This window comes from Panthera tigris, chromosome A2 (assembly GCF_018350195.1).
Source record: "Panthera tigris isolate Pti1 chromosome A2, P.tigris_Pti1_mat1.1, whole genome shotgun sequence".
Classification (NCBI taxonomy): domain Eukaryota; kingdom Metazoa; phylum Chordata; class Mammalia; order Carnivora; family Felidae; genus Panthera; species Panthera tigris.
Window position 1 is genome coordinate 164990961 of NC_056661.1, and position 23555 is coordinate 165014515.

Below are 23555 nucleotides of genomic sequence, written 5' to 3' on the forward strand. Positions count from 1 at the left end.
GAGACAAACATGGAAACAAATACTCCGAGGACAACACGCAGCTTTCCGGCCGTCACCGATGGGTATGGATGCCCCTGAGAGGAACGCCGAGAGCACATTTGGGGATGTGGATGGAAACGTGGTGCCCCCCCCCCAGATGGCATCGGGGGCTCCGCGCTCTGTGACAGATGGCACCCCAACCACCAAACCGCAAACTCATCTGGACAAACCGCGCGTTCAGTGTGAGTGGCGCTCCAGACGGTATGTGCCTCCAATTCTGCCATTAGAAGATTCAAAGGTGGGTCCCACCTGCAATGCCTCACAAGCGAAGACAGTGGAAAATAATTTAAGCACGTAAAATACGGGCTCTCCAGGTAACTGCACTTTTACTGCTTGGTATTAACTTGATTAAAATTGTTTGATTAAGCCAAAAAAAAGAAAAAAAAAAGCTGCCCAGGGGGCTGGCGGCCACTGTGATGGACCGTGTAGCTCCCCCAGCCTGGCCCGGTCCCCACTGGGAGGCCTGCTTGGAGGAGGCAGTCCCAGCAGGAGGACTATGTCGACTCACGCTCGAGAGAATCAGTCCAGGGCCACTCCTCACGGCAAGGGGCCGGGGGAGGGACTGGCCGAGGGCAGCAGCAGCTGGGGCGCCCCGAGTTACCGTGAAAGGGGCATGGGGGACAGCTGTCAGTCTGAGCCAGGCCACCTCAACCCGACACGCGCTGTTTCTTCTGTCCGTAGAACTCACCGGTGAGCCTAGGGGCCCCTGGCAGTCACTGCACACTCAGGGGTCTGTGACCAGGGGTGGGCCCCCCCCCCTCGCTCCGCTCCCACTCAGTCCTTCCTCGTCTAATGCTGGAACCCCTCACAAGCCGGGTGCCCTGCCTTCCGGACACTGATCTTTCTCTGATCCCCTTGGACAGGGCTCCCCGCCTCTTGGGGCCCGGCTGCCGTGGGGGGGCCCTTGAGACACCTCGCCCCAGCCCCGGACTCAGGGCCGCCCGAGAGCCTCCCATGTCATTGTCAGAGGACCTGGATGGCTCCTGGCTCATTCCGTCTCCCCAGCAACCCTCAGAGGGAAGGGGGGGGGGAATCCCCACTCCCTGATGAGCCAGCTCAGCCCGGCGCCCTCCCCTAAGCCCCCTTCCCTCCGACACAGCCCCACGCCCATCCCTCGTGTCCCCAGAGCGATGCTGGGTCTATCAGACCATCCCCCTTTCTCTCCCACTTTGTCGAATGGGAAATCTGATCACTTAAAACTTGACCAGCCCATAGGTATTTACTAACCGTTTTCTGTAATAGTGGGAGCTGGAGGCCCACACCCCCGTGTGCTCTGCTCACACCCTGGCGCCAGCCGGCTGCTCCGAGCCCTCCCTGCTCCAGGGTCTCAGGTCAGAGGACAGACTCTGTGGTTGCCTTATAAGTAGTGTGACTGTTTACACACGCGCTTGAAAGTCTTCTCCTCGACTCCTCACAACAGGGCTGTGTGGCAGATACAGTTCCCTGCCCATTTTACAGGCGGGCAAACTGAGGCTCAGAGGGCAGAGCTGGGATTCCAGGCTGAACAATTTCCTCGCCGATGCGCTGAGCACCGAGGGGTGGACAGATGCGTCCGGTGGTCAGGCAACCGGATTGCACGCGCAGGCGAACCTGGGTGGGACGCCTGGATCTGAGCCCCGGGGGTGGGGGGGGGGACCAGTCGATGCTTCCCTTGAGCTGCGTCCCGTCCTGCCCCTGGGCCAGTGCCCAACGGCAGGGAAGGGTCTTGGCGGCCATTGGGTCCCAGAACCAAATGGCACAAATGCCAAGCGAGGCTTGGGACGGGGGAAGGCACGCCCGAGGGACGACGGGATCATTCCCCGGCTGCAGGCCTGGGCACAGAAAGGACGCGGAGGAAAATAAAGGCTGAGAGCCAGCGAGGGAGCCCGGCCTCTGTGGATGACGGAAGGCCGTGCAGGGCAGTGTGGCTGGGGCCCAACCACCAGAGGCTTATCCGGTGGCCCCTGAAGGGTGGCTGGAGGGAGGCCAGGAGAGAAGGGCTGAGGGCCCGCATGGGACAGGAAGGCAATGACGGATGAACCCCAAGAAGCGCAGGCTGGTGGGGGGGGGGCAGAGGCAGGCGGGCAAAGTGGTGCGTGGGGCTGGCAGGGCAGGCTTGCTCCTGCTAAGGGTCCCCGCTGGGCCGAGAACGCCTTCTCCCTGGTCCAGGGCAAGCGAGGCCCCATCCGGGCACCCCATCCCTCCACACAGTGCCGGCTGGGGTGACTGAGGCGCGTGGCAACCCGGCAGGAGGGAAGGGCGACGCTTTGCCACTGAGTGTCGTCGGGCGTTCTCATCAGATGCCTCCTGTCCCAACCCCGGGTCGGTGGAGAACGAGGGATCCTCGGATCAGGAAACGCTCTCCTGGGGAGCTCCTCCCAGGGCCCCGGCCCCCCGGCCTGCCCCCTGCTCCCGGGGATTGTCCTGAGCGCCACTGCCCAGGACGTCATGGTTCAGAAGCCACCAGAAGGCAAAGGGTGAATGGCGGCGGTTCCCAGACTCTGCGAGGGCCCCGGAAGGGGCCGTTCAGGGCTGCACGCTTGGCTGCGCTTTCTGTGTGCTGCGCGTCTTTAAAAGTGGGAAGAGCTGAGGCCCGAAGAGAAAAGGAGGAACATCCCGGGAAGTGATGGGGTATCTGCTCTCACCAGAGAGACTCTTTTAAATTTCTAATCAGGAGCCAGGCCTGGGCCGGGCAGGGCTTGGCGGGGACAATGAGGCCAGGAGGCACTGGCCCGGGCTGCCGCGGGCAGACAGGGAAGGGCTTGACTTCGGGGCGCGGGCTTTCCAGGAAGGGAAAAGGTCAGAGAGAGAAGGTCTCGGCGGGCAGCGGCCCCGGGGCCCCTCGGCCAGGCGCAAATTCGTCGTCAGGGCCAGGACGGCTGCGGGATGGCGTTCTTCTCCATCGGGGCGTTAATGTGCGATTTTTACACACTCAGAATTCCCTGGTAGTTGTTAGCAACGCGTGTCACCCGTGAGCAGGGCGCTGTGTCCCCGCCGGGCCGCTCAGCCTCCAAACGCCCTAGGCCCGAGCGGCCTGGACACCTGGACTCCGGGCTCGGGGTCCAGAACCTTCTCCCTTTATCCCCTGCGAGGCCCGGGCCGCCCCTTCTGGCGCTTTCCGCCCGGGGAAGGTGAGGCCGGGCGCGGGCCGGCGGTTGCCATGGTGGCTCCAGGCATCCGGGGGGCCGCCAGGAAACGCCAGCCGGGCCTCGGTGCGGAGAGAATGGGCTCACGGGGAAGACGGAAATTTTTCTAAAAGTGTGCAAACAGTTGAGTGAGCCCCACAGACACAAAAGGAAAAGGAGGGAAGACAAAGCGACAAAGGCCGCAGCAAAGCCGGCTGGGCCGCAAGATGAGGCCGACGGGGGGAGGGGCGGGAGGGGGCGGGGCGGGCGCAGGTGCACCGGACCGGAAGGGGCGGGGGCGGAAGCCGCGCTGGGGCACGTGCAGGGGCCAGTTGAGGAAGTCGACCCGAAGGCCACGGCAGGGTAGGTGTGGGGCGCTCTGTGTCGCTACGGCGTGTCACTGAGGAGCCGCACAATCCGGGAGGGGCCGGAGGGGCTTGGCGGCCGCCCAGCGGGGCCCCTTTCTTCCCAGGGGACGACAGAAGCTGGAAGCCAAGGGTGAGGGGTGGCCCAAGGTCACACCACGGGGTCCGGGAGGGGGCTCTCTGGTGCAAGCTCTTTCCCTGGCGCCACGCAGCCTGCTTTTCCTTGTTTGTTTACTCCCCCCCCCCCCCCCCGGTCTCGTTCCTCTTATTGAGGTGCTACGGCGCGATGACTCCGTACCTGTAGGTCTCGTGTGCGACAGGGTGACGGCGGTTAGCAGCGCCGCAGTCCGAGTTTGGACTGTTGCTAAGAGAGCGAATCTCACGAGTTCTCACCACACACACGCAGCCGGTAACGACACTTGTTGTGGTGATGCTTTCGGGACATATTCAGCCTGCTGCTTAAACGTTCCGTCACACTTGAGCTCTGGACGCAGAGGCCTGGAAGGAGCGAGAACAGTGTTGCCAGGGCGGGAAGAAGCAAACAGACGGGAAGCGGGAAGGGCAGATCTCGGGCTGTGAGGACTGAGCGGGGCAGCACAAGGAGGCATGGGGTGGGAGCACCTGGGGAGGGCAGCTGGAGGAGGAGGGGGAGCAGCTGGAGGAGGAGGAGCAGCTGGAGGAGGGGGAGCAGCTGGAGGAGAAAGGAATGGCTAGAAGAGGAGGAGCAGCTGGAGGAGGGGGAGTAGCAGCTGGAGGAGGGGGAGCAGCTGGAGGAGGAGGAGGAGCAGCTGGAGGAGGAGGGGGAGCATCTGGAGGAGGAGGGGGAGCATCTGGAGGAGGGGGAGTAGCATCTGGAGGAGGGGGAGCAGCTGGAGGAGGAGGGGGAGCAGCTGGAGGAGGAGGGGGAGCAGCTGGAGGAGGAGGGGGAGCAGCTGGAGGAGGAGGGGGAGCAGCTGGAGGAGGAGGAGGAGCATCTGGAGGAGGAGGAGGAGCATCTGGAGGAGGGGGAGCAGCTGGAGGAGGGGGAGCAGCTGGAGGAGGAGGAGGAGCAGCTGGAGGAGGAGGGGGAGCATCTGGAGGAGGAGGGGGAGCAGCTGGAGGAGGGGAGTAGCATCTGGAGGAGGGGGAGTAGCATCTGGAGGAGGGGGAGTAGCATCTGGAGGAGGGGGAGTAGCATCTGGAGGAGGGGGAGCAGCTGGAGGAGGAGGAGGAGCAGCTGGAGGAGGAGGGGGAGCATCTGGAGGAGGAGGAGTAGCATCTGGAGGAGGGGGAGCAGCTGGAGGAGGAGGAGGAGCAGCTGGAGGAGGAGGAGGAGCATCTGGAGGAGGAGGAGGAGCATCTGGAGGAGGGGGAGTAGCATCTGGAGGAGGGGGAGCAGCTGGAGGAGGAGGAGGAGCAGCTGGAGGAGGAGGGGGAGCATCTGGAGGAGGAGGGGGAGCAGCTGGAGGAGGTGGAGGAGCTGGAGGAGGGGGAGCAGCTGGAGGAGGGGGAGCAGCTGGGGGAGGAGGGGGAGCATCTGGAGGAGGAGGAGGAGCAGCTGGAGGAGGGGGAGCATCTGGAGGAGGAGGGGGAGCATCTGGAGGAGGTGGAGGAGCTGGAGGAGGGGGAGCAGCTGGAGGAGGGGGAGCAGCTGGGGGAGGAGGGGGAGCATCTGGAGGAGGAGGAGGAGCAGCTGGAGGAGGAGGAGGAGCAGCTGGAGGAGGGAGAGCAGCTGGAGGAGGAGGAGCAGCTGGAGGAGGGAGAGCAGCTGGAGGAGGGGGAGCAGCTGGAGGAGGTGGAGGAGCAGCTGGAGGAGGGAGAGCAGCTGGAGGAGGGGGAGCAGCTGGAGGAGGGGGAGCAGCTGGGGGAGGAGGGGGAGCATCTGGAGGAGGAGGAGGAGCAGCTGGAGGAGGAGGAGTAGCAGCTGGAGGAGGGGGAGCAGCTGGAGGAGGGAGAGCAGCTGGAGGAGGGGGAGCAGCTGGAGGAGGGGGAGCAGCTGGAGGGTGGGGGGTTGCCGGAGGAGCATCTTGGCCCACGGCACCCGGGTGAGCCCAGGGCGGGAGCTGGCGCCAGGGGAGGCTGATTTGGGGTGGGGGCCGTAAGGTGGGAAGCAGTACAGCAGAGACGCCGTCCCCAGGGAAACGTGAGGACCACACAGAGGGAGTGTGGGCTCGCTGCCCCGGGTGAAGTCTCCCCGCGGCTGCCTGAGAGCGTCTTTGGGAGAGGACGGCGACCCTGTGCCTGTGGCGCGGTGATCCTGACCGCCACGGGATGTACAAACAAACGCGAGGAAGGGAGAGATTTAGGAAGAGTCAGACCTTTGGTTTATGGAAATGGGGCAAGAGTCCACGGGCCCACCTTTTCACTCAGACTATTTGCTCAATCAATAAATAACCACGTACTGTTCCATTCTTTGGGGTGTTGTTTTCCATATATTTCTGGAAACGTCTGACATTGGTCTGTACTTTCGGGGGCTACTTGCCTCCAGAGCGCTTCATTTTGTACAGAATTTCGGCAACACGGGACCTCAAGACCCATTGGCCACGTCCTCCATTGCAACCGAAACGTAGTAAGTGAAGCTTACGGTTAACTTATCTATATAGGTATTTATTTCTTTTAAATCTGAACTTGGTCTGAAGGATTTCTTCAAGCAGTCTTATTACTAATTTTATAGCGCTCCCCAGAACGAGGGCCATGAACTGCAAGTTCGAGATTTTTCTCTAGCGAAATGAATCTTCTCATTCCCCCTCGAACCGAGCAAGTCTGTGTGTGTGGTTCAGGTGTGGGTTTTAGATGATCAGTAACTCTTTCCTGAGAGACTCTTTTCAACGTCTTAAAATTTTGTCCATAGTCTTCTTCAGTGAATAGCAAATGTGGTCAAGTGATCTTCGTGGAAGCTCGTCAGGATGAAATCTCTAGAACACTCCCGAGGAGGACGTCTGAGCCAGCACTGAAGGTCAGTGCCTTCAGCAGAAGGTCCCGTGTGGGGCTCTGACCTGCTGTGCTGCCTTGGACCAAACAGCGAGCCTCTCTGCCTCGGTCTCTTCTCTGAACAGGTTGACCCATTCATGTTTACTTTAAGGCAGGAGCTCTTACTCTGGTTTCCGTGAACTTGGGCCGGGAACATGCGTGCTCGTTGTTGTCGCGAGTCGGTGTCTACCAGCCCCCTCCCCGTTCTTTTCCTTACGAGACAGACATAATGATGTCGCGGCAGGAGTCAACCCTGCCCGAGCCCCTGTTGGCAACTTTTTAAAGGTTTCACTTTCGTTCCCGTCAGCGGCCACGGTGTTATATTCGTCTCAGGTGTGTGACGTAGTGACCCAGCACTTGGTGTCCACCCGGTGCTCCTGGCCAGTGCATCCTTAGTCCCTTAGTCTTAGTCCCTTAGTCGCCTTTCTCCCCCTCCCCCCGCCCACCTCCCCTCTGGTGACCGTCAGTGTGTGCTCTGTAGTGAAGAGTCTGTTTCCTGGTTTGTCTGCCTCTCTTTTGTCTCCCTGCTCATTTGCTTTGTTCCTTCAATTCCAAATATGAGGGAAATCCTGTGGCATTGGTCCTTCTCGACTCCTTTCGCTCAGCATATCCTCTCTAGCTGCCTTTTTGCCAACCGAAACCACAGATATTTTCATATCACGCTATAGTCGTCGCAGATACGGCAGATCATCATTTCGGCCCGTCGCTACTTAATTTTTTTTTAACGTTTGCTTATTTATTTTGAGAGAGAGAGAGAGAGCATGAGCAAGGGAGGGGCAGAGAGAGAGAGAGAGAGAGAGAGAGACAGAATCCCAAGCAGGCTCCGCGCCATCAGCACAGAGCCCGATGCGGGGCTCAGACCCACAAACCATGAGCCCATGGCCCGAGCCAAAATCAAGAGTTGGAGGCCTAACCCACTGAGCCACCCAGGTGCCCTTGAGAGACAGACACTTAGCTGACTGAGCCACCCGTGCGCCCTCGCCCATCACTACTTTAAAATCATTGATTCAACCTGTGACTACGTCGTCTTATCTAACACATTAGTACAGAAACACATCACAGTTAAAATATATTTTGTAAGTATTTTAATCCGATTGTGTTTCTTGTCACCTTGCACATTTTATTTTGTGCATGGATCTATCTATCTATACACACACGCACACACACACGTATCCGTCTAAGAAGGGCGTTGCCAAAGGCTTCCCAAGGCTGCCAGAAGGCTCCATGCCATCCGAAGAGGTTAGGAAGCCCTGCTTTAGAGAGACGTTGAGGCGAAACGAACGTTTACCAAAGGGCCGGCAGAACAGTGTCATTACCATGGGGAACAATCAATGAAGTAGCTCCAAGGAGAGGAGGCTGACCTTGGGGCATCACCTCAATTATTAGTATTCAGGGCAGACAGTCCCTCAGGATGGTTTTGGGGCCACACCACCTGGCCGAGCCTGGCCTCCGTGACCCCGCAAGTGGATGTCAATGCCCCCGGCCCCGAGCTCAGCCCCGCATGTTGGGGCCACGTGCTCTGCCCCTCCTGGACACATATTTCCCCGTCCCGATCTCTAGGGGAGATGTCACCGTGGACAAGCGCGTGTCCGAGCAGCAGCTGGGCGGACGCTGGGGCCCTGTTCCCCGTGCAGCAAATTTCCGTCCCGACGCTCCGTGCATAGGGCTTCTGGGGGCCCTCGAGGCACCGAGCCCAGAAGCCCCGTCCTCCCGCCGTCATGCTCTCACGTCAGCACCCGCGGGACCGCGGGGACTGTCCTGTCCAACCAGTCCATCTCGGGGGCCTCCTTCACCGTGTCGGAGGGGGCCCCCCGCTGGAGGCGGGCCGGTGCTGCAGTCAGGACACCGGGGCCTTTGAACCTGGTCACCCGTGTTTCTCCAGACCCCGGCTTCCTCATCTGCACGGTGGAGACGAGATTGTATTTCCACGTGCGGCGGTGGGAGGGTGATGTGAAACGGTACCCGTGGAAGGGACTAAAGCCACGCTCACGTGCGTCGCCAGCACAGCTGTTACCGGAGCCGTGGAGGGCTCCCGAGGGCCCCGACGACCGGGCGGGCTCACCCTGTGGCTTGGGCACCACGCCGGGGACGTCTGCCGGGCGGGCTCCGCGCTGCCCCAGGGTCTCCTGTCCTTGCACCGAAGACGGGGAGTTTCCCAAACAGGAGAGGACCGTTTGGACCCCTCACCCACGGGGGGTGCCCAGTCGGGAGGGCAGGCGCTGTTCTCGACTCTGATGGCACCGCTGGGGACGTGGGCCCACGGGCCCCCGAGACCTCCCTGCGGCAGCGAGGAACCCAGCCAAGGCCGGCGGCAGCCAGGGAGAATCCGCCGAAGATCCAGCTACCGAGATTCACCTCCGCCTCGTTCCCACTAGTCAAACACTGAAAATGGTCTAAATGGTCCTAATGTAGGAGGCCCGTTACATACAAGTAGACGTTCTGCAGCCGCGACAACTTACGTGGCAGGAGGACATTGAACAACAGGAGAAGAAACTCCTAGCGCTTTGAGGGGAAAGGCCGGGTCAGAGAACACAGGTGACGCACTCAACTCCCCCCCCCCCCCCCCCCCCCCCCGCACACGTGTGTGCACACCCATATATGATGCAAACAGTTATCTTGGTGATGGGACTTGAGGACTTTTAAAAACTGATTTTTTTTTTAATGTTTGTTTTTGAGAGAGAGAGCACAGGCAGGGGTGGGGCAGGGAGGGAGGGAGACACAGAATCGGAAGCAGGCTCCAGGCTCTGAGCTGTCCGCACAGAGCCCGACGTGGGGCTCGAACTCACGGACCGCGAGATCATGACCGGAGCCAGTCGGACGCTTAGCCGACTGAGCCACCCAGGCGCCCCTAATTAATTTTTGGAGGAGGGGGAAGGGTGGAGGGACAGGTAGGGAGGGAGGGAGAGAGAGAGAGAGAGAGAGAGAGAGAGAATCTCAAGTAGGCTCCACACTCAGTGCAGAGCCTGGGGCTCGATCCCATAACTCTGGGATTTGTGACTTTAACCAAAATCAAGAGTCAGACGCACAACTACCTGAGCCACCCAGGTGCCCCGAGAACATTGTCATTTTCTTCTTTTTGAAGAAGTACATGTAGTTCTTCTTACCCATAAGGAAAAAAATGTAGGGTTTTTGCGTGTGTGTTTTTCATTTTGCTTTGTCTGGTGTTAAAGAAGGGAATCCAAGCTGCAGAGACTGGGGTGCCTCGTGTGCAGTCCCGCAGACTGAAGGGACCCTGGCCACCCGCCCGTCCAGGGCCCAGCTTGCTCTGCCCTGAGCGGCACCTGCTGAGTGTTTGGAGGGCCAAGGGATCCCCCAGTGTGGCGCCTGAGCCCCCGACTTGCCCTGCCTCCAGGAGGAACAGGGCCCGGGGCACTTGGCGACCTGGAACGGGGTCTTCGGAGGACAATGGGGGAGAAAGACCAGTGAGGTCCACTCAGTGGACTGGAGCCCGAGCGGGGCGGCCGGCGGGTAAACCCACCGAAGTCGCACGGTCACCTCGACAAACGGTCCCCGGCCGAGCAGGGTCCCTCAATTCCTACCTCGTTTTGGAGACTCCCTGCACCAGGCTTTCAGAGGGAAGGTGACCAGCAGGCAAACCGATCACAGGCACTTAAATAAATGAAAACTCGAGAGAGATCCAAGGGATTCCTTCTGCTCTCCACCGCCCTGACCACCCGCCCCCTACTGTGAGAGCCAATAAAAATTAAATGCTTTCCACTCTACTGAAAATTAGCAAAAGTAGATGAACTACGTTTACAACACAAGTTTGTGTTTAGCTTGAAGTTCAGGTAACGTCCACGCTCCGAGCCGGCCCTGGCAGGTGACCGGGTGACACAGGTCCTGCAGGAGGGGGGCTCCGGGTGTGGCCAGCCAAGCACAGTGGAGGCGGGGGGGCGGGGTGGGGGGCACACATGGCCCATCGTTCTTGCCAGTGAGCCTGCAGAACCGCGAGCTGACCCAGGGCGGTCATCCTCTGTCTCGGCCGGGATCACAGCGACCTGGGAGACACCCCCCTACCCCACCGAGGTGCCCTCTAGGGGCACCGAGGGACCACCCAGCCGCTCTGACCCCCACGGTCTCTGTGCCTCTCCCCTTTCAGCGCAGGAGACCCTGGGAGCCTCTGAACTCCTCTCCCCGCTGACTCCTTCCTCCCCCCAGCAGGGAACACATCCCCCGGTCCCTGTCCTCTCCTCCACAGCGTCCACGTTAGCATTTCTTCCCACCACCTGCCCCTGCGGGGGTCTCTTCTGGGCCTGCTTGTCCCACCACTGACCTGGAAAGCAGTGGTGGCCCCCGGAGGAGGTGGCCCTTTTGAGACGAAGACGAGGACCCCGGTCCCTGTCCAGCACGCAGAGGGCACCAGCGTTCACGTCGAGGCCTCCGGCGAGGCCTCCCCACGGCCCCCCTTCCCGTGGAAAAGTCCCAAATTGAATGTAGAGGGGGCCCCGGCCACCGCCCCTCCGCCTCTCACCGTGGGGCCTTACAACGCACAGGCGTCTGCTGAAACGTGGGCCAGCAAGAGTAGTCGTCAAGGGGGGACAGTTACTGTGGGGGCGCGGGCTTTCGGGGGCACCCTCGGCCCCACGCGGGCAGTGCCGAAGCTGCGTGACGTCGTCCAGCGCTTTCCCGGGGGGCCTGCCAGGAAGGGGCTCTGGCTGAGAAGTTTCTCCGGTTTGGGCCCATGGCTGGCTCTGAGCTACGACACGTGGCCGGACTCGGGGGCCCCCTGAGGGAGGAGCCGTGCGCTGGGCCGGTGCTGCCCGGGTTCCCCTCAGCGAGACCACAAACGGGAGGCGGCCAGTGCTTTGTCTGAGCCTGACGGGCTGACCGTGGTGTTTGGGCCTCTGGGATCCAGGACGGGGGCGGCCGGGCTCAAGGGCACTGGCTGTCAGAGCAAGGCCGCAGGACGGCCCTGGACAAAGGGCTCCCCACCTGGGCTGGCGTCCCGCACCTGCCCCGAGGGGCTCAGCCCGGGGCAGCCAGAGCCGCTGGTGTGGGTCACACAGCTGCACCCCCAGGGGCTGGGGGGGGCTCTGGCCCTGAGTCATCGGGTCACCGTGTGGTTACTTAACACTGGGTCCATGAGTGAGAGAACACTTCCCTGTTTGGTGATGGGCCGTACAAACTAGAAGAACAAAGGCTTTGCTAGACTTAGACACTCAGTCATCGAGTAGAAGGAAAAGCATTTCTTTATATATATATATATATATATATATATATATGTATGAACGTATTCCTTTCCTTCTGTGGTATTCAAAGCACCACACCCAACAGGTGGACAGTCAGCCCTGACCAGCGCTGCTCCAAACGGACTCCATCTTCCTGCAGAAGGGACCCGCGACAGCCCTGGTCCACGGACACAGGGCCACGGAGCTCCCTGCAGCGCCGTGACAAAGAATCTCAACACGACTGTAGACCGCGCAGGGGCGGGGGCTCAGCCAGGCGAGAGCAGAGCCCCCAGCCTGGCGCTTTGCAGTCTGGAAGTTGTCCAGGTTTCGGTGTCCACAAAGTATGCAAAATGTAGCTAATTCCCACCATTTGGGGTATTGCTAAAAAAAAAAATCCACTCAAGTGACCCTTTAATCTTAGGGCATTAATATTTAATCACAGCTCTGATTGCATATAAGGGCAGTTCAAGGGCATATTTTCACCTTAAGGTCTAATAATTTAATAACACTTATTGAACCTGCATTTGTATTAGACCTCACTCTGTTTTAATACCATGTTGCTTTAAATAGGGTCCATTTTTAATGGGGACCGAATAGTCTATTTTTTGGTTCTGTGCTTTCTTCTACAAACCACAGGGCATGAAGGTGCTTAATCAGTGCGCTTTGATGAAGAACAACAAAGCCATAAAGATCGTTTCTATCTTTAGAACAGACAATGAAAACCACCTGACTGAAATCTTCTCTCCCTCTGTTGACAGTGGTGTCACTTCAAGGATTGTCATCGCCCTTTCTCGGCCGGTATCAGAGAATACGCTGTAGAGAAAGTCCCACTTGTTCGGAAAGCGGCTTTGAGGCGAACCCTTAATCTAAAATGTCAGGAGTACATTCTCTCCCTTCAGGTACCAGCCTCGCTCGTCGTGCAGTTCGAAATCGGGATTAATATTTTAACTTCTCACTTACGGGATCTTTCCGAGTCGGAGCCAGGCTTAATTAGCCGACATTGGGCATCCGGTGTCCCATTATGGAACTTGCATTCCTTAGATATTGGTTCGTTTATGCTCCCGGAGGAGGAGGCAGCTCCTCTCTGTCCGCTCCGAGGAAGGCGTGTGCGCCTCGAGTGGTATCTTAGCTCAGCCAAGTGCGCGGTGCAGCTTCCACTGTGGTTTGGGGGCACGCGGCGCTCTCTCTCCTATTTAATCGCTAGCCTCGCTGTCCCGGCCTCCACTCTGTGCCGTTACGTTTTGGGGGATACGATGTTGGCCCACGGGTGGTCCAATAAAATCCGTGTTCCGTACTAATGAGCCATATTGCAGTTCCGACATATTTCCGGTGTAACCTCATAGCTTGTTTCCCAAGCTTCTTAACAGATGGCATGTGTTTTGTAAATATCTCGCTGTCGTGAGACAGGATATTTTTGTCAGCTGACTTCCCCCTGCCCAGACGACAGGCCCACCTTTGTGCGTGGGACGGTATGCCTGCACCTAAGTTTCCGCTCTGAACCCTCAGAGAACCCAGAAGGGCACGCACCTGTGGCTGATGCCACAGACTCGTCTACAAACTGTCCCCAGGAAGCCAAGCCGGATTTTCAGGTGACGTCCCTACAGACAGATGCGTTGCTATTACGGTCACTGTAAGCACCATCTCTGTGGAGAAGGGCAGATCCTGAGAACGGACAGAACGAGTGGGTCACTCCTCCTCAGCAAACCCACGTTCGGGGGCCAAGGGGCGGGAAGGACAAGTCCGGAGACGACATCATCATCTGTCCGTTGCACCTCTTCTGAGGTGACTTATGGGCGATGTAGGTCTATGATTCCATATTTCAATGTTACGTACCTCGTTCGATCTTTTGTCTGTGTAGTTCCTTGCCCTGGAACAGTGACTCCGCAGACTGTAAGGAATGTAGCAGGGGGCATTAAGACCTGGGCAGAAAATCATAACAAAACACACACTCGTATGTAACAGGTATCGTGACAATTTGCTACCAGTGCATTGTGGGATAGAACGGCGCAAAACGCCATTGAGTGGGTTTCCAGGTTTGAGATGAGCTCATAGTTTTGTATCAGATTTTAACACAGGCCACAAAATCACATCAAAGAATGGCTTTTTCCCATATGCCATTGTAACCTGAATTTTAAGGTTGAAAGGTTCAACTTTTCCATGTAGCTAAAGCTACCACCTACGTGGATAAATATCAACCTGAGCAGAGAAACAGGTAGAAGAAATAACAAATATAAACAGCTACTGACTCTATTTTTTAGGGCTTGTCTTAGTAAATAAAGTATTGATCCCTCCCATTTGGGACTCTGGCTCAATTCCACTTTTCAGTCCTCAGTGAAATGGATTCAGTGGCCCGGGCTTCTTCTTAGCAAATGGTAATCCACATAACAGAATATAAACCGCTCATCTTGGCCAGCCTGGTTCCTCTCCAGGAGAACAGGTGCGCAGGATCTTCTGCAGAGACCCAAAGAGCCGGTCTCACAAAAACACAACTCGAAACCCCTGCCTCCAACACGTCTACTCTCCGCAGTATTTTCATAAGCATCACACGCCCCACCCCCCACCTTTTTTTCCCCTCCAGGAATTTCCCTGACCTAGAATTAGGTTGCTTTTCACGGACTCTAAGAAACTTTTGTGCCACGCTCTGGGTGCTGACTCTTTCTTTTCCCCCCAGGCTTTTTGCTGTCTTTGGTTTTGGTCAATCAACGTCATTAAAAAGGCAGGAGTGTGGTTCAGAGGGTCGCTAAAGCAACCCACTGCTCTGTCTCATTATTGCTCATTAGCAAACGCAGCACAACTTGACCGTGCCCCACAGGGAACCCCAGAATATCCCCAGCCCAAAGATGCAGGGGGTTCGCGTCTACCCCTCAAGCGGACGTTTAATCGGTAACTTCGCAAAGCCAAAATATTTACACGGGTTTAGCAAGTTGGATCCGGAAAAAAAACTTTCTGGAAGGAAAAAGTACATAGAAGTCGTGGGGCATCAAAAGTCTTGTAAGAGACGAGCCTATTTTTTACCGGGAAATAAGAAAAAAACTGAAAAGCCGTATTCGGCGGAACCTTAGATGTGCGCCATCAGAGGCAAGATGGGTGGTTCGCGCCAAAGCAAAAGCATCCACACCCACAAGGGACACCCATCGGGGACAGAAGGCACACCTCTTGTGTTCGTGCGGGTTGGAAACGGGAGCCCCAATTCTCCTGAGCGGCACCATATCAGCACTGGCCGCGTCTGTCTCTGAGAATTTGTAGCGACCGCCAGGGAGGTGGAGACAATGCCACACGATCACAGAGTTCCCGTGTCACTGGGCACTTCCTGCCAGGGCCTCTGCCATGTGCTCAGCAAGGAATCGAGTCCCCGGGCAGTACACTTACCAACAAGGCCCACGTTAGGGAAACGTTTATGACTATGTGAGATGCTGAACGGATCTTAAATAGGTAGGCTTACACACGGATGTACGGGCTGCACTTTAAACAACACTTTCGCTACCTGACTGCAATACGGTGCTACTTATTCTGAAATCCTCTTTCCGTGTTGTGTCAGCTGTGGTGCAGGCTCGCTGGGCTACACTGGGCAGGGTCTAGACTCGCAGCCAGCTGCCGACACGTCCAAACACCACGTGCCTTTCCGCTTCCCCCAGTAAATAAGTGGTGTGAACTTATGACAAGAAGTGGGGAGGAAGAAGGAAAAAAGTGGAAACCGCTTCTCCTTAATTTTGGTAAATTTTCCTAAGTTCCAGAATTGTCTCTTCCCAAAGCATCAGCTGAGCGGTTTAAACAGCGTGATTTCCAGGCAATGACGTAACACACGGCGGACGGTTTTTGCTCTCTGGGGGCAGACTTTCTGTCACCCTGCCTAGTAAATTCTCACCACCAACAATGAGCATCTCTTCTTCAGAATAAGGTACAGCATATGCCCCGGGATCGGCAACGATTACAGTCAGATGTCACTGACTGTAGGTTTAGCGAAGACAATGAAATATCCAAGCCTAGCACTAGGACGACTACGTTCTGGTATTCAGTGGGGTCAAAAGTAATTTTTCATCCGGTCCCACCTCCCCTCTGTCTCCACACCTACAAACACACCCAAATGGGAGGACAATAGATTAGTTAGTGGTAAAATACACACACTAAGCGTTAGCTGAAAGTCTTTTCAGAGACGCACACGCACAACAGAGTTTGCGGCAAAACAAAACACGGTCACTGGTGCCATCTTTGAGGAACACACAAGATAACAGTACAGTGACTTTCTGACTCATCTGGATTAACAAGGTATGCGGAAGAAAGGCCACCATATTGCTTGCGAGAAAAGCGTTCATTATTTTTTCACACATTCCGTTACATTTTAGAGATTAATACGTTTTTAAACTGAAGGTTTCTGGAACTTTGTTTGTATCTCCTTCCTGATGGAAAGAAAGTTTGTGTCTTTAATCGATCACCGTATAGAACCCAGAAGACATAATCTGGAATTTGTGGCAATATACTTTCTTACCTTCATGACCAATCAAGCATTTAAGAACTCAAATCATGCTCTTTCTCATCAACTAGAACATTATACTTGTAGACGTGCATAAGATATTGTGTATGTTATCAAATCCTTATTTCATTTATGAAATGCCTTCCGTTTTTTCTTCCTGGGCACTTAAACGCTTCACTCCTGACCCTGTCTGTATCCGAATCCACAAGGGTAATTTGTTTTATGCAGTCCTCAACTTCCCCTATCCAAAGAATCGGGTCTGTCGCGACACCAAACAACAGATTTTCAACACAATGTCACACGTGCGACAACACCGTATAAACGAGACACGTGAACTTTGTTTTCGTGAGGAAACGTGAAGATAGGAACACGGACGTTGACCTGTGGGCTGTGACTTTCCTCCTCAGTAACCGGTAGAGGTGCCATCCAGGAGCTCTGCGAGGTTAGCAGAGGTTCCACAGAGATCTGGAAGAAAAAAACAAACAAGCCAAGAAAAGTCACATAGCATCACTAACCCATCTCACACCAGCGCGTGAGTCACGGACTTTCTGCAAGAAACACAGTTTTGAGGGAAGCACGTTTTAAAAACTTTTTTATCATGGAAATTTTCAAACACACACACCTCCTCCCCGGTACCCCAAACGTGGCCTCCACACCTGCCAAGGCTCTGTTATCTTTGCTGCCGTCCTCCAGCATTTTTTCCCGGAGTATTTTAAAACCAAAGCCCAGGGAGCGTGTCACTTTGCCCATGGCCTTGGGGGTGTTTAAGAAATGCCTTAAATAGAGGCGCAGCACGCTTGGCATTTAACCCACGGAGCAGAGAGGCAAGGAGGGGGCTCTGAGACGCTCCACTTTGCCAACTGGAAGCAATTAACGTCTGCCCTCTCCAGAAAGGCTACGATTCTTTTTACTCCATAATTTATCAAAAACCGGAAAAAGACGAGGTTTTGAAAGTAATTATTTTGTGTAATATAATTCAACACCCCCGTTCGCGTAGGGCAGTCTGCACGAAGAGGTAAAAACGCTTTTTCTTTAGACGGAAGCCGCACATCTCAAGGTACCTGGTCCTTTACTCCATAGGTCGCATTCACAAGGATCACGCGTCAGATTCCTCAGTCTCACGTTTTCAGGGTTAAGATTTAGGAGCGGAGCGGAAGTGACACGTACCCAGAATATATTCGTGTATTCACATGTAGGCCCTCACGCTCCAGCTAATGAACGCCTCCACAAAACTAAGAGGATCCACCCATTCCCAACCCAGAGTGGTACACCCTCCACCATCCGTGGGACACAGCTGCCCTTTCAATCATGACCTTCTATCTTATTCCGATTTTAAAGCATCATTTGGACTTCGAGACGTTAAACTGACGATGTGGCCGGGGTAAGTGCCACAAAATATTCCACCAGGAAGATCGAATACACTCACTCCTCTTTTTTTGCCTGGGGAAAAACGACGACGACGACAGATTGTCTATCAGGTAGTCCCATTACTCCGTCTCACACCCCAAGAGCAGGATGTATTTGACGCCTTTCCTTTTATGCGGCGCAGAGCGGTGAAGAGGCATCCACAGACCCGTCTGCGATGCCGTCGTCTTTCACCGAGGTTTTCTTTATTCGTTCAAGGCAGGGTGCACACGTTCACGAAAACCTCACTGACGGGGCCTTTTTAAATCCAAACGGTCATCACGAATGTAACATGCGTTTTCTCCATGGTCCCCCACGTACTGGTCTGCGCACGGGGAGTAAACTGGACAGTCCTGTTAGGGTCCAGCGTCAATGAACTTGATGGGAAGAAGGTTTCACAACGTACACACGTATCAGATCGCCACGGTGCACATGTGAAACGCCTTACAGTTTTATACGTCCATCAAAGCCCAATAAAGCTGAGGCTTTAAAATCCATGAACGTGCTTTCTTGTGCTCCTACGTAATTACCAAGAAGAAGGTGAAACGATCTACCCTCAAGAGAGAGAAAAGCAAAATTCATATATATACACATATGACACACACGTGTGCACGCAGGCACACGCACGTATAGGTGAAGTGTATACAAAGTGTAAAAAGGGGCCGTCCTTCCAATTAAACATCTAGTTCTAGAACCACCTATTTAAAAAAAACCGATCTCCCTAAAAGCAGAACGTACACACTCCAGCAGCCGTCAGTGCAGCGCCTTGGACACAGCACGCTCTGCCTTGGGGGACGGTCACCGGTGAATGCGGCCTCGCGGCCTCCAGCACACAAGACACACACACACACACACACACACACACACACACACACGGCCCTGTCTTTAAAACATTTTAAATCACAGAGCTCAATCGTAGCAAAGTTTTGGACAACAGTGCGGGAGTATTTCTACAACATGAGAGTGTCACCTTTTCCACGGGAATCCGAAAACCTCCCAACCTGTGAAAACACATGCTTCTTTGTCGCCGTGGTCACCGAGGGCGAATGTCCTCACTGACGCGTGGCTTTCGGTTTTCTGGCGATAATTTTTAAGTGTGAAAAAGGCGACCTCGTTACTTGGCGCTAACTTACTTCGACGGCGGGGACTTTGGGCTGGGAGGGAGTCTAGCCTCTTTGTAAGGTGACCGTGTTCTCACTTTTTAATTTACGGATGGTTTACAACAGCCATGAGGATGCTTCACGGGGAAACACGACCCTGAAAAGGCTCGCTACCTTGCGGCCACGAGGCGGTGGCCCACCTTGTACTCTCAGCAGCTCGGAGGGGCTGGCGCTTTACAGTGGAAATACTTCACCAGTTTCTAAACAACCAAATGCTATTAAGACTCCGTAAGCTAAGGTTTTCTTTCCTGCGTAAATCTTAGGGTTTTGCCTTACACTCACGCTTTCTCGGGGCTAACATTAATTCTCAGTTCCAGGGACCAGTATGCAGAAGCAATGAAAAGGCAGTCACTATTATTAAAATTAAGTCAAACTGCTGCATTGAGGAAGAGGGTCTCTCCCCAGAATCTTGTCATTATTTGGGGCCACCGCTGCCAGGAAGAGTTGGTGAAACTTTCTCAGGCCCTTCTGTGAGGTCCAAACAGGTGTTTAGAGAGCAAACTACTGGCCCTCGCCATAGGTGATTGTGACAAGTCCACACCCTCTGTGACAGAAAAATAGGAAAACAGGTATTTCCAATAGCACGCATCCCATTTTTGCTCGTATCTTCAAGCACGTGCCCATCTCTGAATCGTTCGCAAAACTTCGAAAACATCGAAACTACTTTCTTTGGAAAATCGTGGCTACGCACTTACTGATGGGAGGCTCACAAAAGCAACCTTTCGTGTCTGAGCTCAGTGAGACGGCTCTCCGGGCCCTGAGCAGTCCCGAGTGTCTCCTTCTACGGTACTCTTCAAACCCCAACCAAACTGGATCATCTTTATTATTTTTTTTTTTCAAACTGGATTTTAAAAAGAAAACAACCCCATTATCTACTCAGAGGAAGAAAACTTCTTCCTGTTGATGTGGCTTTCTCACTTTCTCATTTAATAACTTTTGATGACAGAAAACATTTCTCCACAGATGGGCAGTAACTCTTATTTCAAGGACTGGGGCGCTAAATTTGATACTGTGGAGGAAGGTACGTTAGGCTTTATTAGAAACAAAAAATTTTTTTTAAGATATCCCGGGAAAGAAACTTGAAAAAAAAAAAAAATACCCAGCACCCCTCGCAAATCGGCAAACAAAAAAAGCTTTTAAAATCTCGTACTAAATAAAGATCCCGCCTGCTATCAGTTTAGGTTCCAGGCGAGTCATAAAGAGATTCTCCTTCCTGGTCCAGGAGGGAGAGAGAACCCAACCTCTCCGAGTCTGCAAACTGGAAAGAGAAAGTGCTTTGGACCCCGCCGGTTCTGATGGGCCTGTGTCCCCTTTACCATCTTGAGACTTCCTTGCAAACGCAGAAGAAAGCCAGCGCCCACGCAAGAGCCACCTAGCCCCGTGGTTTTGTTTATTTGTCTTCTCTCACATGGGGTCTTTCTGACTCAGTGCGGAGCCGGTGGTGGTGGTGGTGGTGGTGGTGGTGGTGGTGGTGGCGGGGAGGCAGCGAGGGCGGTTTGAAAAAAAGATGCTGCCGCGCCGGGTGAGGGGGGTGGGCGAGCGGAAGACACATGTTACATCAGACACAGTACCTGCTTTCTCACTGCACAGCTTGTCAGCGAGGTCGTGTGCCTCCTGGGCGATAAGTGAGAATATCTCGTCTTCATGCTCCTCTATAATAGCTTCGCACTGCGGAAACGTAAGAACAACATATGTGGCTAGATCCGCGCGCATGGGGCTCTTGTGAGAAGGACGCACCAACATTTTATTAGCTAAAAACAGAAAACCGTGTTACCGCCGTGGCCCGTTTTCATCAGCCCCTTTGCTTTCGGGACCTCACTGCCTCGGATGGAGCCTCGTCCCCAAACGTTAATTGCGTCATTTTCCTGGGACTTAACTAACCGATTAGTCGTGTTGAAAGACGAGGGTGAGGAGGAAAGCGGTTCTTTGTATCTGTGCCTCTTCGTTACATTGGAATGCGAAGAAAAGGAAGAAAGGGGTCTCCTAGGTAGAGCTGGGGAGTCTTAGCTTTCTGGTTTTGTTTGGGTTTTCCAGACTCCTTCAAAGAACCCGGCTCCTGGAGACGCTTAAACCAGTTTCCCTCAGATTTAACATAACAATCCATTTTGTGGTTTTAAAACAGAGTCTGAAGTGTGAAAACAATTAAGCTTTCTCAGCAATCAAAACAAACCTCGTCGGTTTCACTGTGGGTAACATGCTTGGCAGTGACTTGGCCAAGTTTCTTTTCAAACCATCTAGCGCTCCGTTGATAATTTCACTTTGCTTCTAGCCCCAAATCTCACTTTTCAGAGAAGAGGGAGCCCAAAGGCGCCCGGGGCATTAAAAAAATCTTAAATTCTAACTGAAGGACGCGTCTGTGCTAAAGACCCACAGGGTTACAGCTCCTGGAACCGTGAAGCTACAGGAGGGCATTCGCTCGAGACTTGGCAAAGCACAGTCCAAGTTCATTCAGCAAGACTTTAAAAATTTTCAATGGCATTTACAAATATGTAAATTCCACCATAACGTGTTTATTTAAAACCTGTGAAATACAAGCACACGTACTCATCGCAATTCCTGTTCCAGGGTACTTTTACCTTGGAGTTATTGCCTTTACTTTTTAATTAAAATGAAATCTCCAGAAGTCAGCTAAAGCCCCTGTTTCGGGGCGTCAGCATGCCTGGCATTTCGGCCAGTGTGTGAACTTAATACATTTTTTAAACAGGCTTTCCCATCACTTGGTCTGATTCAACAGCGTTCAGTAAAGCGAAATATGTTGGAATCTATTTTGCCAGGCACATTCTAGCAAGCCAGAGGCCAGCATTCACTTAAAATAAACACCACACCGGACGGGAGTTTGGCATTAAGCCAACTATCATACCTAAGCCTTTGTTTAACTTAGTTTGTGCTAAAATACTTGAATTAACTCGGGAAGGAAATTCTCTGTCTTCTGTGAAGCCCGAAGGGGGAGAAGGAAAAAAAAAAAAAAGATGTTTGTCACTCTTCCTCTATCATTTGCTATAAATATTTGAAAACGACATTCATTCTAATTTGGATTTTAACCTAGGAGCCACCAGCCCTGATTCCTTCCGTGGGAACCTGGAAGAGACCTGCCTCGGCAAGGGGGGGCCACTGAGACCCCTCTCTGAGCCCCACGGGGGCAGAGCAGGCGCGACCCTCGGCTTCAAGTCGCTGGGAGCTACAACAGCACTTTCTGCAAAACACCGCCCGTCTGCACAGCCCCGTGAGGTGTCTCAAAGGCAACTTCCCAAACGCATGGTCAACACTGACGCCGCCGGGGGAACACAGAGCAGCCAGATAACCTTTCAACGTTCAAGGTCTGGACACTCAACCACAACCCAAGCAAACGGCCAAAAAGAATACCCCAAATGGTGTTCCTGGCGCGTGGGATTCGCCTGCGAAGAACGGGAGCTTACCGCGAGTTTCAAAGGTCTGTAAGCATCAGAATAAAAATGGAATTTTTTAAATTCTTTGTACATTCTGTCTCCTTTCCTTGGAGCAAATCTCTTAAACTTCTTCTCCCGAGTCACGGAATCTTCTTCCAGCTGGTAGTGGTTCATCCGCTCGCACACTTGGTCCAACAGGTCTGTTAGGAAAACCTCCGAGTGGGCGAGGGGGGTCTGTGGAGACAAGCGGGGCAGGAGACCTGCCTTAACGTCCACGCGGTCTTAGCAGATCGTGCGCCGGACGCGTCCGGAGCCGCGCGCCACCCCCAGACGCGCCGGGAGGCATGACCTTCCTCGCACAATGTGCTTGCGGTTAGGTTACTTACAGGACGTGAGAAGTTCGCTTACACTGTGCTTTTGGAAAGGGGCGGGTGTTCGAAAGTGGACGGGAAGAAAACGCCTAGATTGGAACTGGAAAGTGCACTTACACAGGTAGTCCTTTTTCAAAGTCATTGCACACGCAGAATACGGCACCGAGGACAGAAAATGGCTGTGATTATTTACTAGCCGGAGAGAGGGAGGGAGGGGAGGGGGAGGGGCGGAGGGGGAGCACAAGAGGGGCACCGGGAGGGAGGCAGAGACCGCGGGCCAGCGCGCCGCGTCCTTCTGGACGGGTCGGGCCGAGCCGACAGTGGCGCCCGCGGGCGCCGGTGGGGGAGGGGGGGACAGGGGCGCGCGGGACGGCCACGGGCGCGGGCTCGGGGAACAGCTGGCGCCCGTCTCCGCGCGCCCCTGTCCCTCCGGAATGCGGCGAGGATTCAGGGGACGCCCCCCCCCCACTCCGGCCACCACCTCCGCCCCGCGCGGGGGTCAAAGAGCACCCCTCGCCCCTGGTAACCGACACAAAACCTCGGGGCCCGTCTAGACGGGTCAAGGTGCAGGATGCCGCGTCCCCGCGGCTCCTTCCGGAAGGGGGCGGGGACCCGCCAAGGGCGCCGCGGACGCGCCGCGCCCGGGCCTCCGCGGGCTTTCTCCCTCTCCACCCTCCGCTGATCAAAGTAGGAAGTTTGCGTGACAACCGTGGTGAAAGGGGCTGAATCGCAAATGAACTCGATTTCGGCGATGTTGATCTAGCCGGCCTCCATTGTCCCCTTTCAGGCGCAGTGTGAACCCTTCCGGTGCCGGCGACCGCGCGGCGGCGAGGCGCGCGCTCCGGGCGCACAAAGGGTCCCCGCGCCTCCCGCCCCCGGGCCGGCGTCCCCGCCGCCCCCGGGGTCCGCGAGCAGTGCGCGCGGTGGGACACAGGCCTGCGGGAGCCGGGGCAGCAAGAGAGCCGAAGACAACCGCCGCCGCCGATGGGCGCCCAGCTGCCCCCGCTGTGTGCGCGGTAACGGGGTCCCCGCCTCTCCCCCAAAACCCGGTTCCAGGCGCATTCTTTCCAGGCCCGGGCGCTCCCTTTTGCAACGAAACCGCTTACTCAACTGGATTAAACCACAACGGTTATCCATT

At 55.2% G+C, this 23555-nt stretch overlaps 1 protein-coding gene and 1 long non-coding RNA gene across 6 annotated transcripts in view; one reads left to right on the plus strand and one right to left on the minus strand.

Moving 5' to 3' along the window:
• Window positions 1–3458: 3458 nt before the first annotated feature.
• LOC122235870 lies at window positions 3459–22127 on the plus strand. The gene is made up of 5 exons (XR_006213964.1): window positions 3459–3506; window positions 5976–6056; window positions 6339–6443; window positions 12384–12524; window positions 21707–22127. It is a non-coding gene; the product is annotated as an uncharacterized LOC122235870 (long non-coding RNA).
• The window catches only part of CNPY1 (canopy FGF signaling regulator 1), a 93935-nt gene continuing 82897 nt past the window's right edge, over window positions 12518–23555 (minus strand). For 3 of the 5 annotated variants that reach the window (XM_042976220.1, XM_042976226.1, XM_042976233.1), the window contains exons 5-7: window positions 22077–22280; window positions 20232–20328; window positions 19029–19204 (exon numbers count right to left, since the gene is read on the minus strand). In XM_042976220.1, coding sequence (XP_042832154.1) covers window positions 19119–19204; window positions 20232–20328; window positions 22077–22280 — 387 coding nt within the window. In that variant the 3' untranslated portion in view covers window positions 19029–19118. Of the gene's footprint in view, window positions 16562–19028; window positions 19205–20231; window positions 20329–22076; window positions 22281–23555 lie in introns of those variants that run through there. The other 2 variants (XM_042976243.1, XM_042976238.1) reach the window with 2 other exon arrangements.